Source organism: Carettochelys insculpta, chromosome 8, assembly GCF_033958435.1.
Source record: "Carettochelys insculpta isolate YL-2023 chromosome 8, ASM3395843v1, whole genome shotgun sequence".
Lineage (NCBI taxonomy): Eukaryota > Metazoa > Chordata > Testudines > Carettochelyidae > Carettochelys > Carettochelys insculpta.
Window position 1 is genome coordinate 41,203,834 of NC_134144.1, and position 16,243 is coordinate 41,220,076.

The 16,243-nt window shown below is 38.9% G+C and overlaps 1 protein-coding gene across 2 annotated transcripts in view; it reads left to right on the forward strand.

Moving 5' to 3' along the window:
• Positions 1 to 477: 477 nt before the first annotated feature.
• The window catches only part of FIGN (fidgetin, microtubule severing factor), a 131,389-nt gene continuing 115,623 nt past the window's right edge, over positions 478 to 16,243 (forward strand). For both annotated transcript variants that reach the window (XR_012646423.1, XM_075001559.1), the window contains exons 1-2: positions 478 to 908; positions 1,664 to 1,834. Coding sequence is in view for 1 of the 2 variants with exons in the window: in XM_075001559.1 (XP_074857660.1) it covers positions 1,810 to 1,834 (25 nt within the window). In the remaining variant the exon portion in view is untranslated. The remainder of the gene's footprint in view (positions 909 to 1,663; positions 1,835 to 16,243) is intronic.

Sequence of the window (16,243 nt, forward strand, 5' to 3'; positions counted from 1 at the left end):
GGGAAGAAATGCTGCCAGGCAGGCCCAGGGGGCTGCCAAGCCCCAGCTGGGGAGCACCAGGGAGTGGGCCGAGCGGGGCTAGGCAGAGCCCCTTTCGTTCTTTCAAACATTGTTCTGCTCTCGCCCGCAGGCCAGGCTCGGCACTGCCCCGCAGCCCGAGTCCCGCTAGACCTTTCCCCTTGTCCGCCCCCCCTCGGGTGTGACTGCCGCGGCGTGCCAGGCCCGCCAGCCGCGTGCAGCACAGGGTATTGGCGAGGGGCGGGGGAAGCCGGGGACACACGGGGCTGGAGGGGGAGGGGAGCTCGAGAGACGCCGCCGGGGGCTGAGGGTGGGACGCGGAGCCGGGGCCGCTGCGGGGGAGCCAGCGGCCGGAACGCTGCTGCTGCGGCGGCGGCGGCGGCGGGAGGCCGGGGCGTGGGGCTCTCCGCTCACTGGCTGCCAAGGGAGCGAGCGCGAGCGGGCTGAGCTGCCATGACCTCCCGGCCACCTCCAGCCCGTGCCTGCGTGTTCCCCGGCCAGCAGCCGCGGCCCCTGCCGTGTAACCTGACCCGAGCCGCCGCGGCCCTGCGCTGCGCGGCCCTCCCGCTCTCCCCGCACACGAATGAGCCGCGCGGCTCCCCCTCGCCCCCTTTGAAAACTGATCTTTGGCTCTCGGTGTGAAAGTGATTTGAATTTGGCTCGGCGGCGCTCTGCGCAGGCGTCCAGCTGCTGGCATGCTGGCTCCTTGCAAAGCAGCTGTTTTGGGTTTGAAATTCCAACATGGCAGAGGCTGCAGTCAGTCTTCCCTTCAAAAACTTGGAATGATTTCAAATCATAGGCACCTTCACTTAACCCGAGCCCCCATTCATCAGCAAACACAGCGGATCGATGCTACTCTAACCTCTCGGGTTCTCCTCCCAAACCGGCAGGTAAGACAAGCCTTTGCATTTTTCCCACCCGTATTTAAAAATATTTAGTCTTTAAAGCGATCCCAGATAGCCGTATATTTTTAAACGCCTTCTCTTTTAATCTAATTTAATTTAACCCGTTTCGCTGTCGTTTTAATAGAGTAAATATTTCCCGTCTGCTTTCTTGATTGTAGTCTGGAAAGTAGAGAGCCACAATTGCAGTGCATGTTGTGGTTTTTTTTTTCTCCTCCTTGATCATTGCCAACAATAGTAGGGAGATTAAGAGTTCGCGATTATAGGATCTCTCCCCACCGCCTTCCTCTAATTAATTTATTTTTTAAGTTGAATTAAACACAATAAAGTGTAGGCAGTGTGGGAGTGTGCTTTCTCAGGGAACTAACTTTAAGTAAATAAGTGCAAATAAGAATCTTGTAGAACAAAAGTTGAGGTTAAATCGCAATATTTTAGCTGGGGGGTATGAATATGTCAGAGGAGCTGTTGCAGTAAAATGTAAGCAATCATTTTGGAGGGGGTACAGCGTGGTGGGCGTATTGTTGGCTTGGAATGGAGAGAAAGATGTATAATTTAATGGTATATACAATCCACTGATCCTATTACTATCCTCCCTGGAGCTCTTGTTAGTTTCAATGGGAGTGAGTGAAATTGACATGGACTTGCATTCCTGGTCATGTGCTTTTTTTTTTTCCTTTCTTCTCTTGTGATCTGAGATCCCCTTTTTGTTGATGTTGCTTTCCCACTTAATTATATGCATGTAGGTTAAATGAATACCTGACGAAAGGGCCCACGTTTCAAGGCAGTGACATTTGATAGCTGAGAGGAAAAGTGGCTTTAATGAAAAGCAACCTTTGGAATTCCTGCTTGTGAAAAAATCCAATTCAGCTTTTTGTGCTGCCAGCAAGAAATGATCAGTAGCACCAGTGTTTATGGTATGTCCGTTTTGGCATCTACTTCCTTTGCATCTAAATAGCAAAGACAAATTTAAATAGCATGATAAAGCACTGAGGAATTTGCATGTGACTATGACTAGCAATAAACCTAATGTTTAATGGTAAATCTTCAGCTGTGCATATAAGCGTTTTTTTCTCTTGCTATCATTTGTTTATCATTTATTCTTTAATTTTTTCAAATGAGTTTTGTCCATTGCATCGATCTCAGTTGTAAACCTAAAGTTGCATGGTACTAGCGTTGCACTATATACACTACTGAACTCAAATAGTATGTAAATTAGTAAAATTCAGTGCCCGGAGAGGGAAAAACGCTTAGTAAAGAATAAACATACACCTCTATGTGTCTCTCGAAATACACATACGCACGGCTAAAATATGGCATTTTTCTGATTCAAACTAATGATATTATTGACTCTTTCTCTGAACTCCAGATGATCTCTTCCCCACTTTTGGCGTAAGCAGTTCCTGCAGATTTTAGCTGATGATGGGAGAGGCAATGTTTTGCATGTGAACAAAACAAAAATACAGTTGTGATCGATTGTTTATTGTCGTTGACGAGGGATATTTTAAGCTAGTGTACATGTGTCTGGCTGTCATTGCTTTATTGTTAACGTGTCACAGAATGAAATAATAATCAGGCTCTCAAATTGACTTCATTTTTTGAAAACCTCTCTCTAACCCTGCAGCCCCATTCGTCTTTCTGTCCTCCCTTTACCCCCCCGAAAAAAGTCAGATAAAATGGAGCATGGGGACTTATCTGGACCGAAACAAGGTCTAGTGATGTAATTAAGTCTAGAGAAGTAGTAACAGAAACAGCAATGAATCTGTTTTGTACAAGAAAGAAAAAGTGGGGAGTAATCTGCTGACTTTTAATAGTATGTGATAACGAATAAGGAGAGAGAATGCTGGGGAAGGAAGAAATCTGGAGTATGTGGTTGATTTCTAGTAATAATGCATCTGAATGCAAGAAAGGGATTGTGAGAGCAGTTGCACAATGTCTATTTTGGTGCTGTATAATGTCTATTTTGCTGCTGTGTGTGTGTGTGTGTGTGGATACATATATATCACATGCATGTATATCCTAGACTGCTATACAGCGGGAATAATCTAATTGAATTTTGCATTTGGAACTTCAAAGCGATCAATAAGGCAACTGTTTATTTCAGAGTAACATAATTTGTGCTGAGAAATGTTTTGAGAGAGCAGGAGAGGGGCACAGATTTTTTTTCCCCCTTTCCTAGAGCTGTTGGAGCGAATGTGATTGCCAGATGGGAGATTTCCCTCTGTGATGTTAAAGCTGTAATATATATTCAGAGCAGATTGGACTGCTGCTTGTTATGAGGAGGATATTACATTTATAAATTTTAAATCGGGAATTGGACAGTATGCTGAGACCTGAAATTGGATGGTGTGGTCAGGTGGATGTTTCAATGTGATTCCTTAAAAATAATATTAGCAATATCAGAAATATTCAATAAACATGCTAGGCACTTATGTATATTTTAGGACATTCTGATAAAATATTTTAAAATATGCTTTGTTACTTAGAAAATACAGTCTAATTTGTGTGATGTTTTGTTTTTAAAGCCCATGGTAAATGAAATATTATCAGTTACATTCCTGAAAAAAGTTTTGATAACAATTACTGTCACCAGCAGATGCACCTCCTTTCTAGGTTTTTGTTTTGTCCAATTATGTGGCCTGACACTGCCACAAACCTGAAAGCCTGGAAAGTGGGAACTAGTCACACTCCAGCAGCTCTGCTGTTGCAAATTAAAAGTGGTTTGTGGTCAGGAAATGAAAACTACAATGTCTCTTTTGAACAAGTCGTTTATCAAGAGAAACATCTATCAAGCAGCGACTTGTCACATTGATCCTCTAAAAGTTGGATCGGAGGTAGAAACAGCTTTGATGTTTTTTTAATCCTAAATTTATAAATCTGAAAAAGCTGAAGAGCCTAGGACCAATATAAACTTAAAAATCACTTCTCTCTGGGTTTGACAAAACCAAGATTTTCTTCCTGGTGCACTGTGGTACAGACCTGAGAAAAATAAAGCGGTATCGCATAATCATCCTATTTTTTCCATAATAAAACTTTAATGTGCGGCACGTGCTTTTATGTTCATACTTACAAACATTTTCTGTCTGTCCATACATTATATCAAGCATGGTTTCTTTCTCAGTAGTGCATCTGTTGCTTTCAAACTGAAGGAACTTTTTCTTGATATTTAATGTGGTGCTGTTTTTAGAGTTTAGATGGGGGAAAAAGCAAATTCCGGTCTTCTGTACTCCTTTAAGTCTTGTGTTTGTCATGCTATGTTTGTCATCCTCCTCACATCTCTGATAACGTAACATTTTTCCTACTGCCAAAGTGGGTATGGCAAGTAAAATGGCATTTGTATGGCATAGCTTGGCAGAGTCCTTTTAAATTTATCTTCTCCTTTTCATCTTCTTTCTTTTTTGTCATGTGAGCCACATTCTCATTCTCACTGAAACAGTGTGTCTTTATCTGAAACTGCAGTAACTATACATTCAAAGTACCTATCCACTTTATTTTAATGACTGAATGAATTGTGCATCAACTCCCTTTCTTCAGCTTTTGTTACTTCATTGTGAATGAAGCTGTAGAGATTATCAAGGAAGTTTGTAGATATGTATTTTTAAAAAAGCCTTCCTTAAAATTGGGCACTTTGACCTTTTTCTCTCTCCCTTTCTTTTTCTCTCTCCCTCTTCTCCCCTGCACTCCTCCCCCCACCTCCCAATACATGAGACTAATGCAGCTTATGGCTGCTTGATATTCCATATAGCTCCATCTTCAAATAGGCAGCAAACAGAAGCGTGGTGGGAGTTTTGGTGAGTGTTATACTTGCTAATTAATCATGTTTGATATGAAGGAATAATAGCATGGTAATAAAGCCTCATTGTTGTTTGATGTTTGTAACAGGATGTGACTCCTACACAAACCTGGTGTTCCCTTCCCCTCCCCCCCACCCCAACAAGATACATACAGTATAGAATTCAGTTGTTTATATTATCCATTGGAACAAGTGTGAAAATACAGAGATATCTGCTCTCCTAACTGTAGTAGCATAAGAAGATTCTTTTATTGATCATAAAATTGTCAGTGAAAAGGTCAATCTTTAATCACTAGTTTTTTTTGTTTTTTTTTAATCTTTTACTTTTGAGCTGAGTTAAACGTTGGTTTTATTCTGTTTGTATTTATTACTGTCAAACTAATGGTAGCAACTTTTTAATACCAGTCAATAAAAAATGGAACTTCACAAACTCTTCTGCAACTACTACTACTACAGTGTAAAAAATTAATGAAGAAAATATTCCTGCATAGATGATAGATTTGTGTCCCACAACATTTTAAGACTTGTACTGTGATAACAATGAGATCGTTGTCCGTGGTATTTATGTGGATTGCATTAGCAGTTGCACTCAGCTGCAATAATCTTCTGGTCTTATGTTAATCTTTTAATTATTAACAGTACAATTATTGAATTTTTCATCATGTGTAGTTTCAGGGAGAAAACCTTGAACTTAAAAAATCTCACTTTCCAACTTAGACTGTCTATGGTGTATGAAAATAGTTAAAGATTTGCTTTTGACTGCATGCCCTACCTATGCTTTTAAAAGGGAGTCTCTAGATAAAAATCTTTCTGACTGCTTGCTGTCAATAAGTTAAATGCATGTATGCATCCAAGACATGCCAGATGTAATGACTGATCTTCTGCAGGCTTAATTGTCAATTAATCAGCTAATCTGCTTGTTAGGAGTGGTTTTGGTGGTACAAAATCAGCATGAGAGCTGCGTGTGTGAGAAACATTTGTATGTTGTTTTCAACATGCTGGTCTAATCTTGCATTCTCAAATCTAATAATAGACATATATTTGGCTGTTTGCCCTCAATCAGTAGATCCCTTAAGTGAACAAACTTCACATAATACTTTCATAAAGGGTGATATTTATTATGATGGAGTTGATTAATTTAGTTATGGGAATTTTAATTTTTTTTAGATGGGAGGAAATTGTTTTGAATGTAGGTGTGAGATATTTAGGTATACACTTGATTAATCAGCAGTTAGTCATTAATAAGTAGAACACAAGATAACACTATAAGAATCTGAAATCTATTATCTAAAAGTCCTTTTTATTATTAAGAAGCCATCTGAGGAAAAAAATAATATGACCGAAAATTTGACCAACTGTAAACTGAAATTGTGGCTATTGGGTTAGATTCTTGGTTTGTGTAAGAGGATCTGTGGGTCTCTCCCATTGTCTTGTTGTTGTTAAAAAGTTTTTTGTTTTTTTTTTTTAAACCTATTGGAAGCTCCTTTTGCAATCTGTTATATTAAAAGGTATGGAATTTTAGATAAACAGCTGATTGAAAATGATCAGCAAAACCATATAAAGGTAATTTTTTAAGAGCTCTAAATTCAGGATTGTACACCCCTGATATTGTTTCAGAGTATTAAACTCTTTCAGCTAGAGATGGTATCCTTTAAGTGAAACACTATCTTCCTTTTGGGAAAGAGCCCTTTGGGGAATTTTTAAGATGGGAATAAGCCTGGAATTTTCTTAGGTAAAAAAGAAAAAATCCCAATAAATAGATCTAGGTGAAGGAATGTCTTTCAAGTTGAAAATCATTACCAGGGCACTTGATTCCATTTCTACATGGTATCTGACCTTTTACCCTATTTTAAGATTGTGTGAGTGAGAAATATAAGCAACAAAATATCTGTTGCTGCAAAGTTCTTGCAAGCATTCATTTGTGCACATTCTCTCTCTCTCTAAATCCCAAAACATTACAAACATCTTCCTAACTTTAATTTGTAGTTCTTAAAGGATATTGACTAAAACAGAAGAACAGAAAAAATCCAGCTGCAATACGTTACATTCCGAAGTTCTACAAATATAAAATCTGGTCCTTCAAGGTGCCCTAAACATCAATTGAGAGGCTAACAGTTTAGATCACTTAGCCTCTTAAAAGAGGCACTTAGCAACTTGCATTAGACGCAGCTTATGTGAGAGTGTACATACTGTGTTTCCTAGAAGGACTTTTATATTTACAATAACCTACTAACTAGTAAGGTGTTTTAATAGTACGGTCTATAAGTACTTGTTGATGTCAGTAATACCAACTTTTTGACTATTGAGGATTATGCAGAAAGGAGATGTAGTTGACTGATCTGGGATAGCACGGACTCCAGAAATTGGGAAGGAAATTAGATTAGAAATGTCCAATTTTAGGATATGAGGAGTATCAGAAAGCAGTACTCTGTAACCTTGAGCAAGCACCAGTGATTTACATTACCCACAATGATGAAAATTTGGATATTTTTTTTCTGTTTCTTCTAGAGAGTTATAGTTCCATGATGTATTTTGACACACACAATACAAAAATGACAATATGTGCATTTATTCATAAGGTACTGGTAACTACACCTGTCAGTCTACTTCACCACTGAACAATTTTTAATCAGATTGCTGACACTTCTTACTATGCCTGTTTAGTGTTTGTGTAAATAGGAAAGCAAAAACCAGTTTTTGTCCTTTTGTTCAATTGTATGAATAAAACTAAAAGATATTTCAATTGAAAATGCTTTACACACAGGGAAAAATCTCATCTCTGACTCAGCTGTGTTCAAGAATAATATATAGAAATTAGTGTCAGGCCAATGTCTTATGGATCTTATTTTTAAAAATCGTGTGTTTAAGTTTGTAAATCAAAAGCTTATATTAATACATTATTGAAATAGCAATTTCTGCTATTAAATTATGTTTGAATACAGTTCTACATAGGCTTTAAAACAGTACAGGAAATGCCAGCACTATCTGAATCTAATTTATTACAACATCAAATTGTTGCCTTGAAAAAGATATTAACCAAATTATTTCAATATACCAGTAAATTGCTGGTCATGGAGGTTCATTTGCCCCTCTTGTAATTAGCGTTGCTGTTTTTGTAATGTTTTCATTTGCTATTTTGAACATATAATGAATCCTCATATGATCTATTAAAAATAAAAATAATTGGTTCATTTAGGCTTCATATACTTGTTCTACATTATGCACACCAAATGTACATACCTCACATAACAATAAGTGTTGGCAAACACTTCTGTGCATTCAATAGCTTTTGTGCAATATTTTTGGATGTATGCACATGCAACCTGATTATGTATTGGTGTTGACAAATGGGTTTCAGTAATGGGTGCATTGTTTACTTTCATACTCCTAGCAGTGAGAACATGCACTGAGTGGAACTTGGTAATTCTAAGATTGTGGGTTTTTTTTTTTCTTACAGAAATATGGTACAGTTGCATGGTTTATGTTCTAATCCATATAGTATTTAAACTTCTTTTAGGTGTTTATCGAACAGATGATAGAAACAGCGATAAATTGCTACACATTTGTAAATCAACTAATTCTAATGGAAGGTGAAAATGTATATTCAGTTAAGGGTGGATTGATTTAAATCAACAGAAAAAAAAAGGTTTAAATCAAGTTATCAAAAAAGCTAAGATTGACTGACTGTGCTTGGAGTGCACGCCCTAGTAAGTCCCACTGAACTCACTGGAACCTTTTTTTTTTTTTGAGAAAACAAGTATAGACTGGGGTTCCTTCGGAAAAGCTGAGTTATGCTGAAGTGAAATAGGGAATAGACTTCTGGCATCAGCATTATGATCTGTAGCCATGGTGTTCCAAAATAAGGGGTATGTATTTCATAATATACAATAAGAAAATGACACTCGGAGGCAACTGGCAATTCTTGATTTCTCTTATTGCAGCTTTCTGTACTGTAAACTTGAGTGATAGTTTCTAAATCTAGTCAGTTAATTAAACAAGCCATAAGAATTAGCTAAGCCAAACATTTTTTTTCCTAGTAATATCCAGCACAGCAAAGAGTTTGGGAATTTTTTGTCACATCACACTTATACTAAAAGGCATAAAGTCCTGAAGAAGGATGCATTGCAAAGGGAATAATTGACGTTATTAACCCTGTTGATCCACTCAGCTATACCCACAAATATACATATACCCACATAAAAAATCACATAATTTTTTCCCAATAAGTTATTTTCCTTACGAAGTTACGTTCTTGCACCTAGGTCTTGCATCTTCTTGCACCTCTTTCACTTGACACATTTTCCTTTTTTACCCAGGGAATGAATTTCTTGAAAATATTCCCAGATAAGGTCTCTCTTATGCCCAGAAGCCATGAACTTTTTTTCCAGCAAAAGTGTAAGGAAATATAGGAAGCTGTGTGTGTGCTAAATAACAGCTTCTTTTTTGTTCCCCCTTTCCAGTTTATTCTGCTGTTCCTTTCTGTGCTGCTTCGATCCTTGCCTATATATTGTCTCTGTCTTTAGACAATGTTGTCTTCATTAACTCCTCTGCCGTGCTTGGTCAAGATCCACCACGACATAAGCATAGGACTAAAACAATCCTCTCCAGCCTGTGTATTTGTTTGCACATGATACTTTTTAGTCAGCTGAGCAACAGAAGTTGAAAGCCCTTTGAAAGAAGCAAGAGCTAGTAATTAAGCTGGACAGAGGAGAGCAATTTTATGAGACTGAAAGTGTATGTGTAGCAGGTTTGTGATGAGATTTAATTGTCACTTTTACTGTTTTATGAGAAATTTAGTATTTTAATGGTGATTTTTAAAAAAAAAAAATCAAGATATCTGATGTAAATAAAAATACAATTTTTAATTCTTTTAATCATCCGTTTTTATCCATCCTGATATTCACGGGAGGGAGAGTTGGAGGATAGGTTGTGTAAATGTGCCCAACAGTAACTGCAAACTGTCATCTAAGTTGCTTCTTCTTGATTCGTTTTGGAGTGGGAGATAAATTGTTGCCCCTCCCACATCCTTATAAGATGTTGTAAATGATTTAATCATTTCACTTCTCAGCAAATTTATTTTTTTCAGCACTTCAACTTGTTTCCACCCTGTATCCCAGAATATCATTAATGAATTACAGAAGGGTTTATGTGATTAGTTTTAATTCTTAATTAATCAAGTTAAGAGAGTTGTCTTTATTTAGGCAATGACATTTGTGCACAGTACTGCTTATGTTTAAAAAAGTATATTTCGGGTTATAGATGGAATGGCGGGGCCTCCAACAATTGTTTTATATTGCTGAGCGACAAGAGGCAGTGTGAAAGAAGAAGAGGATTATATTCAAATATAATCAGTCTCTTACAATAGTATCTCTGTTGGCATTTTGACTGTTGTGAACTGATAGTCCTGCTCTATAAAAGAGTGTTACAGCTTTGCTTATGGAGGAAAAGTAACCTTTATATGCAGTAACATTAACCCTTCAGTGCGCCATATTAAAAGTGTGCTAAGCTACTGTCACCACCGGTTCTGAATTGCCCAGTCCCCTCCTCACCAACCTAATTACTTCAGCCTCCTGTGTTGATATGTAGAAAGCAACATTTAGTCTAAGCTGCGAGAACAAAGTTTTCAGGTATTGATATAAGATATCACATTGTGATACCTGAAACAGACTTAAAAATAAAGTACTGTATCCTTTTCAAGTCAAAACTGAGACATGCTGGAAGGTCCAGCATGGATGTTTCCGAACACACCTTGAAAGTGCAGCATTTATTTTCAAAAGAGATGTGTCCCATCACTCATGGATAGCTCCATCATGTAGAGACATATCAAAAGAGCTCATAGAAGTAACTATTCTTTTATGTTCTCTAGTACTTAGATACTTACAAGATTGTTTCTGAAAAGGAAAAGAATTTGATCCTATTTTGAATCCCTTGTTATTGGCCTTTTGTGGACCACATGCTGTATACAAATTGTAAAAATTGATTTATTTGGGCTAATTATTAAGACAATTCCGCTTCCACTGATTAGCCACAAGTATGGGAACCTAAAAAGAAAGTGTCATGTAGTATAAATCAGCACATTTGGGATCTCTACAAGGTAAATATATAGATCAGGTCTAGTACTTTCTAAGAAATTAGTTAGCAAACAATATTATATTTTCATTATTATTTAAAGGTGTTTGTGGAGTTGGCACAGTAGTTTTTAATTTGTGATTGACTTACGTACATAACTGAGTAACACAGAAATTCAAAATTAAATGAATGCACTGTGTCCCTCACAAATGCAGAATCAGATTAGAATTTCTTTAAACGTGAGAAAATTATAGAAAATGAGTGAATTATTTTTCTCGGTAATTCAATCAGAAAAATCACTAAAGTTCTGAACTTGCCAGACAAATACTGTACTTTGACTATGAGAGCAGACTATAAACCACTTTCTCATTATGCAGTTGAAAATAAATTTAACAATGACTCTTCTTTCTATAATTGAATAAAATCTGCTTCTATGTATTTATTAGGGTTAATGCAGCACTGAAGAAAATATACACTCACACCTGAAACTAGTGTAAAAACTGTATAATTATTCTGACTTAGCGTTCTTAATTAAGTAACTGTTCAACTCAATATAGATAGTTATTGATAACTCTTAACTACTTGAATATTGTAATAAAGGAAAGGTATAAATATATTTTGGAAACGGTTAGTGTAACTATCTTGTCCATTCTTGATTTTTTTGTCTTGTTAACAACTGCTTTTTTTAACTTTTTGCAACAAAGTGCCATGCAGTGTTTTGTCATAGGTGTGCAACGTGCATGATTTTTTTTTTTTCGGATTTCATTTTCACAACTTCAGCAGTAATGTTAATTGAGCCAGTGCCACAATTGTGGTGTTTGAGGTTTTTCAGATTGTTTTCAGATTAACATATATGGCGGTGTTCATATAAAACCTTCAAAATGCTGAGCATCTGTAAATCCCACTGGCTTCAGCTTAGGTACTCAGCACCGTTCAGGATTTGGCCTTTGGTGTGCGTGTCAGTAAGAATTGGGTCAATAATGCTGCTACATCACAGGCAAATTATTATGTAAATTTCCTTTTTAAAAAGTTTGGGTTGTATATGAAGTTGACCAGATAGCTCTAATGCAAATTGTGACTTTATGGGGATGTTTTTTTTTTATCTACAGTAACCTTATTAATGTAGGCTTATATTGTTTGCACTATTAACTCAAATGGTGTGATATATCTTCCATTCACTGGACAGCTTTGTTTATAGCATATGGGATAATACAGTTTTCAAAACGGGACTTAAGTACAGGGAAATAGTGTCATACAAGTAATTAACAGCATATAGGTATTAAAGTTACATCTGCTCCTTAAATTCTAGCAAAACTATTGCTATGGTTAACTCTCTAGTTAAAATGGTATTATTTGGAGTGTATCCTCTTGTATTTGTTTTTATTAGTACAGTTTGATTCTTCCCTTTCCCTCACTGAATTTGCAGTCCTCTGAGTTTCATGGGATGTTGTCTCATGTTAACTCAGAAAGTGCAATATGGGCCTGTGATTTTGATTGCCTCATTATCAGACATGCTGAGTTCTTTCAGCTTCTAGTGATTTCATTTGGAGTTGGCAGTTTGCAATGCTCTTGGAAACTAGGCCTTGGATAGCTCAAGTGGAGCATCCCAAAATCAGAACTTGAAAAGTTTTTGCCTTTCTTTATACTGTACTTTTGATTTATAAGATGTGCCTATCCTGACATGCCATAAATGGGGTTTTCTTAGTGGAACACAGAGGGAAGTTTGATTCCTAGGGTTTTTTGTTTTTTTTTTGGGGGGCGGGGATGTAAAAAGCAGAGCTAAATGATCACAGAAGTCAAACTCCCCTTTTAGTTAGAAGAACTTACGGGGAGTGTTTAAAGCTGACTGTGATTCTGGAAGCGTGCTTTGGTTTATAAAAACTAAATGGTGCCACTAGTTAGCAAAGCATTAAGATGACGTTATTCCAATTGCAGAAACTCTTCATGGTTTTATTTCTTCGTTTTTAAAACAAGTGTGGACATTGTGCTCCTTAATGGTGCATAACTACTGCAAAGATAAATGGCCTACAATAATGAGTTTCTAGTAATAATCAGACTTGAGTTAGGTTAGGTTGAACTGGTTTCTATATTCAAATCCTGAAACTTTGTAGCTGTGAGAAAGTAAACCTAGAATCTTGACACACATCTGCAAGAGGTGAACTGTTTCCAAGCTAGAGGTAATGGTGTGTGTTTTGTGTGTATTGTAAAATCCACATCCTCTCCCCTCCACCATTTTAAAGACTTTCAGTTGCGATTCTTTTATTACTCCATGTGGCTGCTTGTACATGCAGAAAATAGTGTCTAGTGATCCCAAAATATGTTTTTTAAATCACAACCAAATAATGAGCTATGCTGTAAACTGAAAAGGACGAGTCTCCTTAAGTGACTTCATGCCTTCTTCTTCTTCTTCTTCTTCTTTTAAACTTTAATATTGTTGGTCTATTTGTTTTTTATGATTTGCCCCCCCACTCCACCCCACCCCTGAGTGGGTTAGTTAAATAAAAGTAGCATACAAGGGTGAGCAGAATTTTTTTTTTTTTACAAGGCTAACAGATGTTTTATATAGTTTTCTATTGAGTTAAAATGAACTTTGTTTTTGGTATGAGCACTGGATCAGCTTGAGTGGCACAAGAAAGGGAACAAAATAATTCAGCCCATGATATAGTTTTGCAAACATTTTAAATTAAAAACAAAATGCCCCCCAAACCTGCTTTGGGGTGTGAATGACAAAATTTGCTTGGATGTCCCCAATTCCCCGGGCTTCTATTTGTAATATCATTATTGAAGACTGGATAGCATAGATTAATCTTTGCAAAATTGGAGTTCTCCATTTCTTTCCAGGCAATTTGTTTCTTTCTCTGCCCCTCGCACCCCACCCATTGTGAAAGCCTTTTATATTTGAAATACAATAAACACAGGAAGTATATGCTGTGCATCTAAAAAGCGAGAGCATTTTATGGAGTCTCACAGATATTGCTACCAACATTTATGCAACTCTTAGTATTTTGACTAAGGTCAATTGTAGTACCCCATCGCCACCTACCCGAGTGGCTCGCTTGAGGATGAGTTCAGCAGAGATGTGTGTGTGTGGGGGCGGGGGGCGGATCTTTGTTCTGGTCCCATGTCTGCAGTGCCACCTGCTGCCTGGGGAACAAGATCAGATGCCGCTGGGTTTGGAGCAAGGAGCACCAGGAGCATGGGCATGCTGGTTCCCCAAATCACCAGCGTGGACCACATCATTGTTGCCCTGACAGCCAGGACCATTCTGGAAATGGTCCTCAAGGACACCATTCAGTGCCACCATGCAGAGGCCCTGAAGATTAAGTGTGACCAGGGGAAGATGTTTGAGGTAAGCAGCAAGTGGGATGCCAGTAATCACTTTGTCCACACTGGCAACTTCACCTGCTTTGCTGACTGGTGCTTCATCCACTGCACTCGACTGAACTGCGTCCCGCTTAATGCTCACCATGGCGGATGGCACCAAGACAAGAGATACAGGAGATGTGTTTACACCAATGAGACCCTGCCTCAAGTCCTGTGTGGATGCCAGATCCACTCCAGCGCTTTGCAGTTCTGCCATGATGCCATCCAGGACTGCTTCGTTGCTTCCCTGCCAAAGGAACTGGGAACTGTTACCATGGACTCGCCCATCCAGGGAACCAACAGGCCGGTCAGACCAGACATCGTCATTACCAACAAGCGGGCCAAAAAGATCACCATGGTGGACGTCTCTATCGGCTTTGAGAACCAGACAGTGGCCTTCCAAGCAGCCCGGGAGAAAAAGATTGAGAAGTACACCCTGCAGGTCAACACCCTGTGAACCCAGGCCTACACTGATGAGATCTGTGCTCTGCTAGTGGGGGCCCTGGGCCCCACAGTAGGGTGGTACTGGAGCCCTGCCGTTTTACCTACCTCATGCATTGACTGATGGTGTCTGACTCCATCAGGTGGTCCTGGGACATTTACACAGAGCACGTCATGGGCCATCTCCAGTACCAGGAGAAGTAAGCGACCTGCTTCCCTGTCAACACATGGTACAGCCTGCTGACCTGCAGACCCTCCTCTTCCATGTAGATGGACTATAACCTTTGACTAAGAGAGGACTCGGTGGTCTGCCCACCAGAGAGAGGCACAGCTGGGAACTCTAACTATTTACACCCCACAGGCTGTCTCCCCCCACAGGTGCTGGACTGCGAGGGTCTCCAGATGATGACTGAGACTTAGACAAGGAACACAGTCAGGGACTGCTCTTAGGACTCTGGTCTTAATAAACTTTGCCTGGTTGTCCACCAAGGATGGACTCAGCAGGGGCCACATCCTTCTATCTCTCCCCCACCCTGCACTTTGCTTCCATACAGGTGCCAGAGAAGATGACCACTGCTTTCTCTGATGGACTATTAGACTCTGTTTTTATGAAGCTTTTACTTGGACTCCCACCGAGGAGGCAAACAACCAGGGCTTCAACCACTTTCCCCCAAGACCTTGCATTCCTTTCAGGTGACAGAGGAGGCCGTCATCAGGACTTCAACAGATGACAACCGGACAGAGGGATGTGAGATGACTGCCAATGGACATGACAGGAGATGATAAGGGTCAGTGTCGGGGAAGTGATGGCTTCCATGGCCTGATGGACAGAAATGAACTGGACTGAGCTTTTTTAAAATCTTAGGGCTTATCCCAAAGAGGGGCAAATTCCTGCAATTAATATATTTACTTATGTTAACAGACCAAGATTCTGCTGTGTGTTATGGATGTTTGCCCTGGGTTTACTTATTGGTTTAAGTGTAATCTTCCCACCACATTATCCGGGGCAAGGCATGTTATGATGTACATTTCTTAACCATGTTCAGTGCTTGTTACTGCTGTAACCCACCTCTGCACCATGGACGACTTATGTGTTTTTACTTCTTGCCCTATGCAATTTGGCTATTAATTGGTTGTAAACATTCACTCAATAAAACTCATTAATCCTTCTCATTTTATGGGTAGCGCCACTCCTACTTGCCAAGAACATCTGTCGACTGTGGCTTAAATACCTTCCCACTTTTATCTGGAACAAGGCGGGTTACACTCATGGTTTTTAATGTACTTTTGCTTAGTCATTCCCCTATAACCCAACCTTGCACCCTGGATTCCCTTGACTTTTGTGATTTAACTTGCACATGATGTAACCTTCCTTTGAAACAGTTCTTTTTTAATATCTGTTATACCTTCTACCAGGTAAACTCTATGCTGTAATGACAGAGGGGATACATGTCAGGATCTAATAAATCATTTCCATCTCTAAGATGAGGGGTTTTCTTTTCCTGTACGGTCACAAAACTGTTTAAAAACTGATTACCATTATAGACCTCATTGTTGGATAGTCACAGAGAGTTAGCTATGTTAGTCTGTATTTTCACAAAACAAAAAAGCAGACATTCAGCACTTTAAAGACTAACAAAATGGTTTATTAAGTGATGAG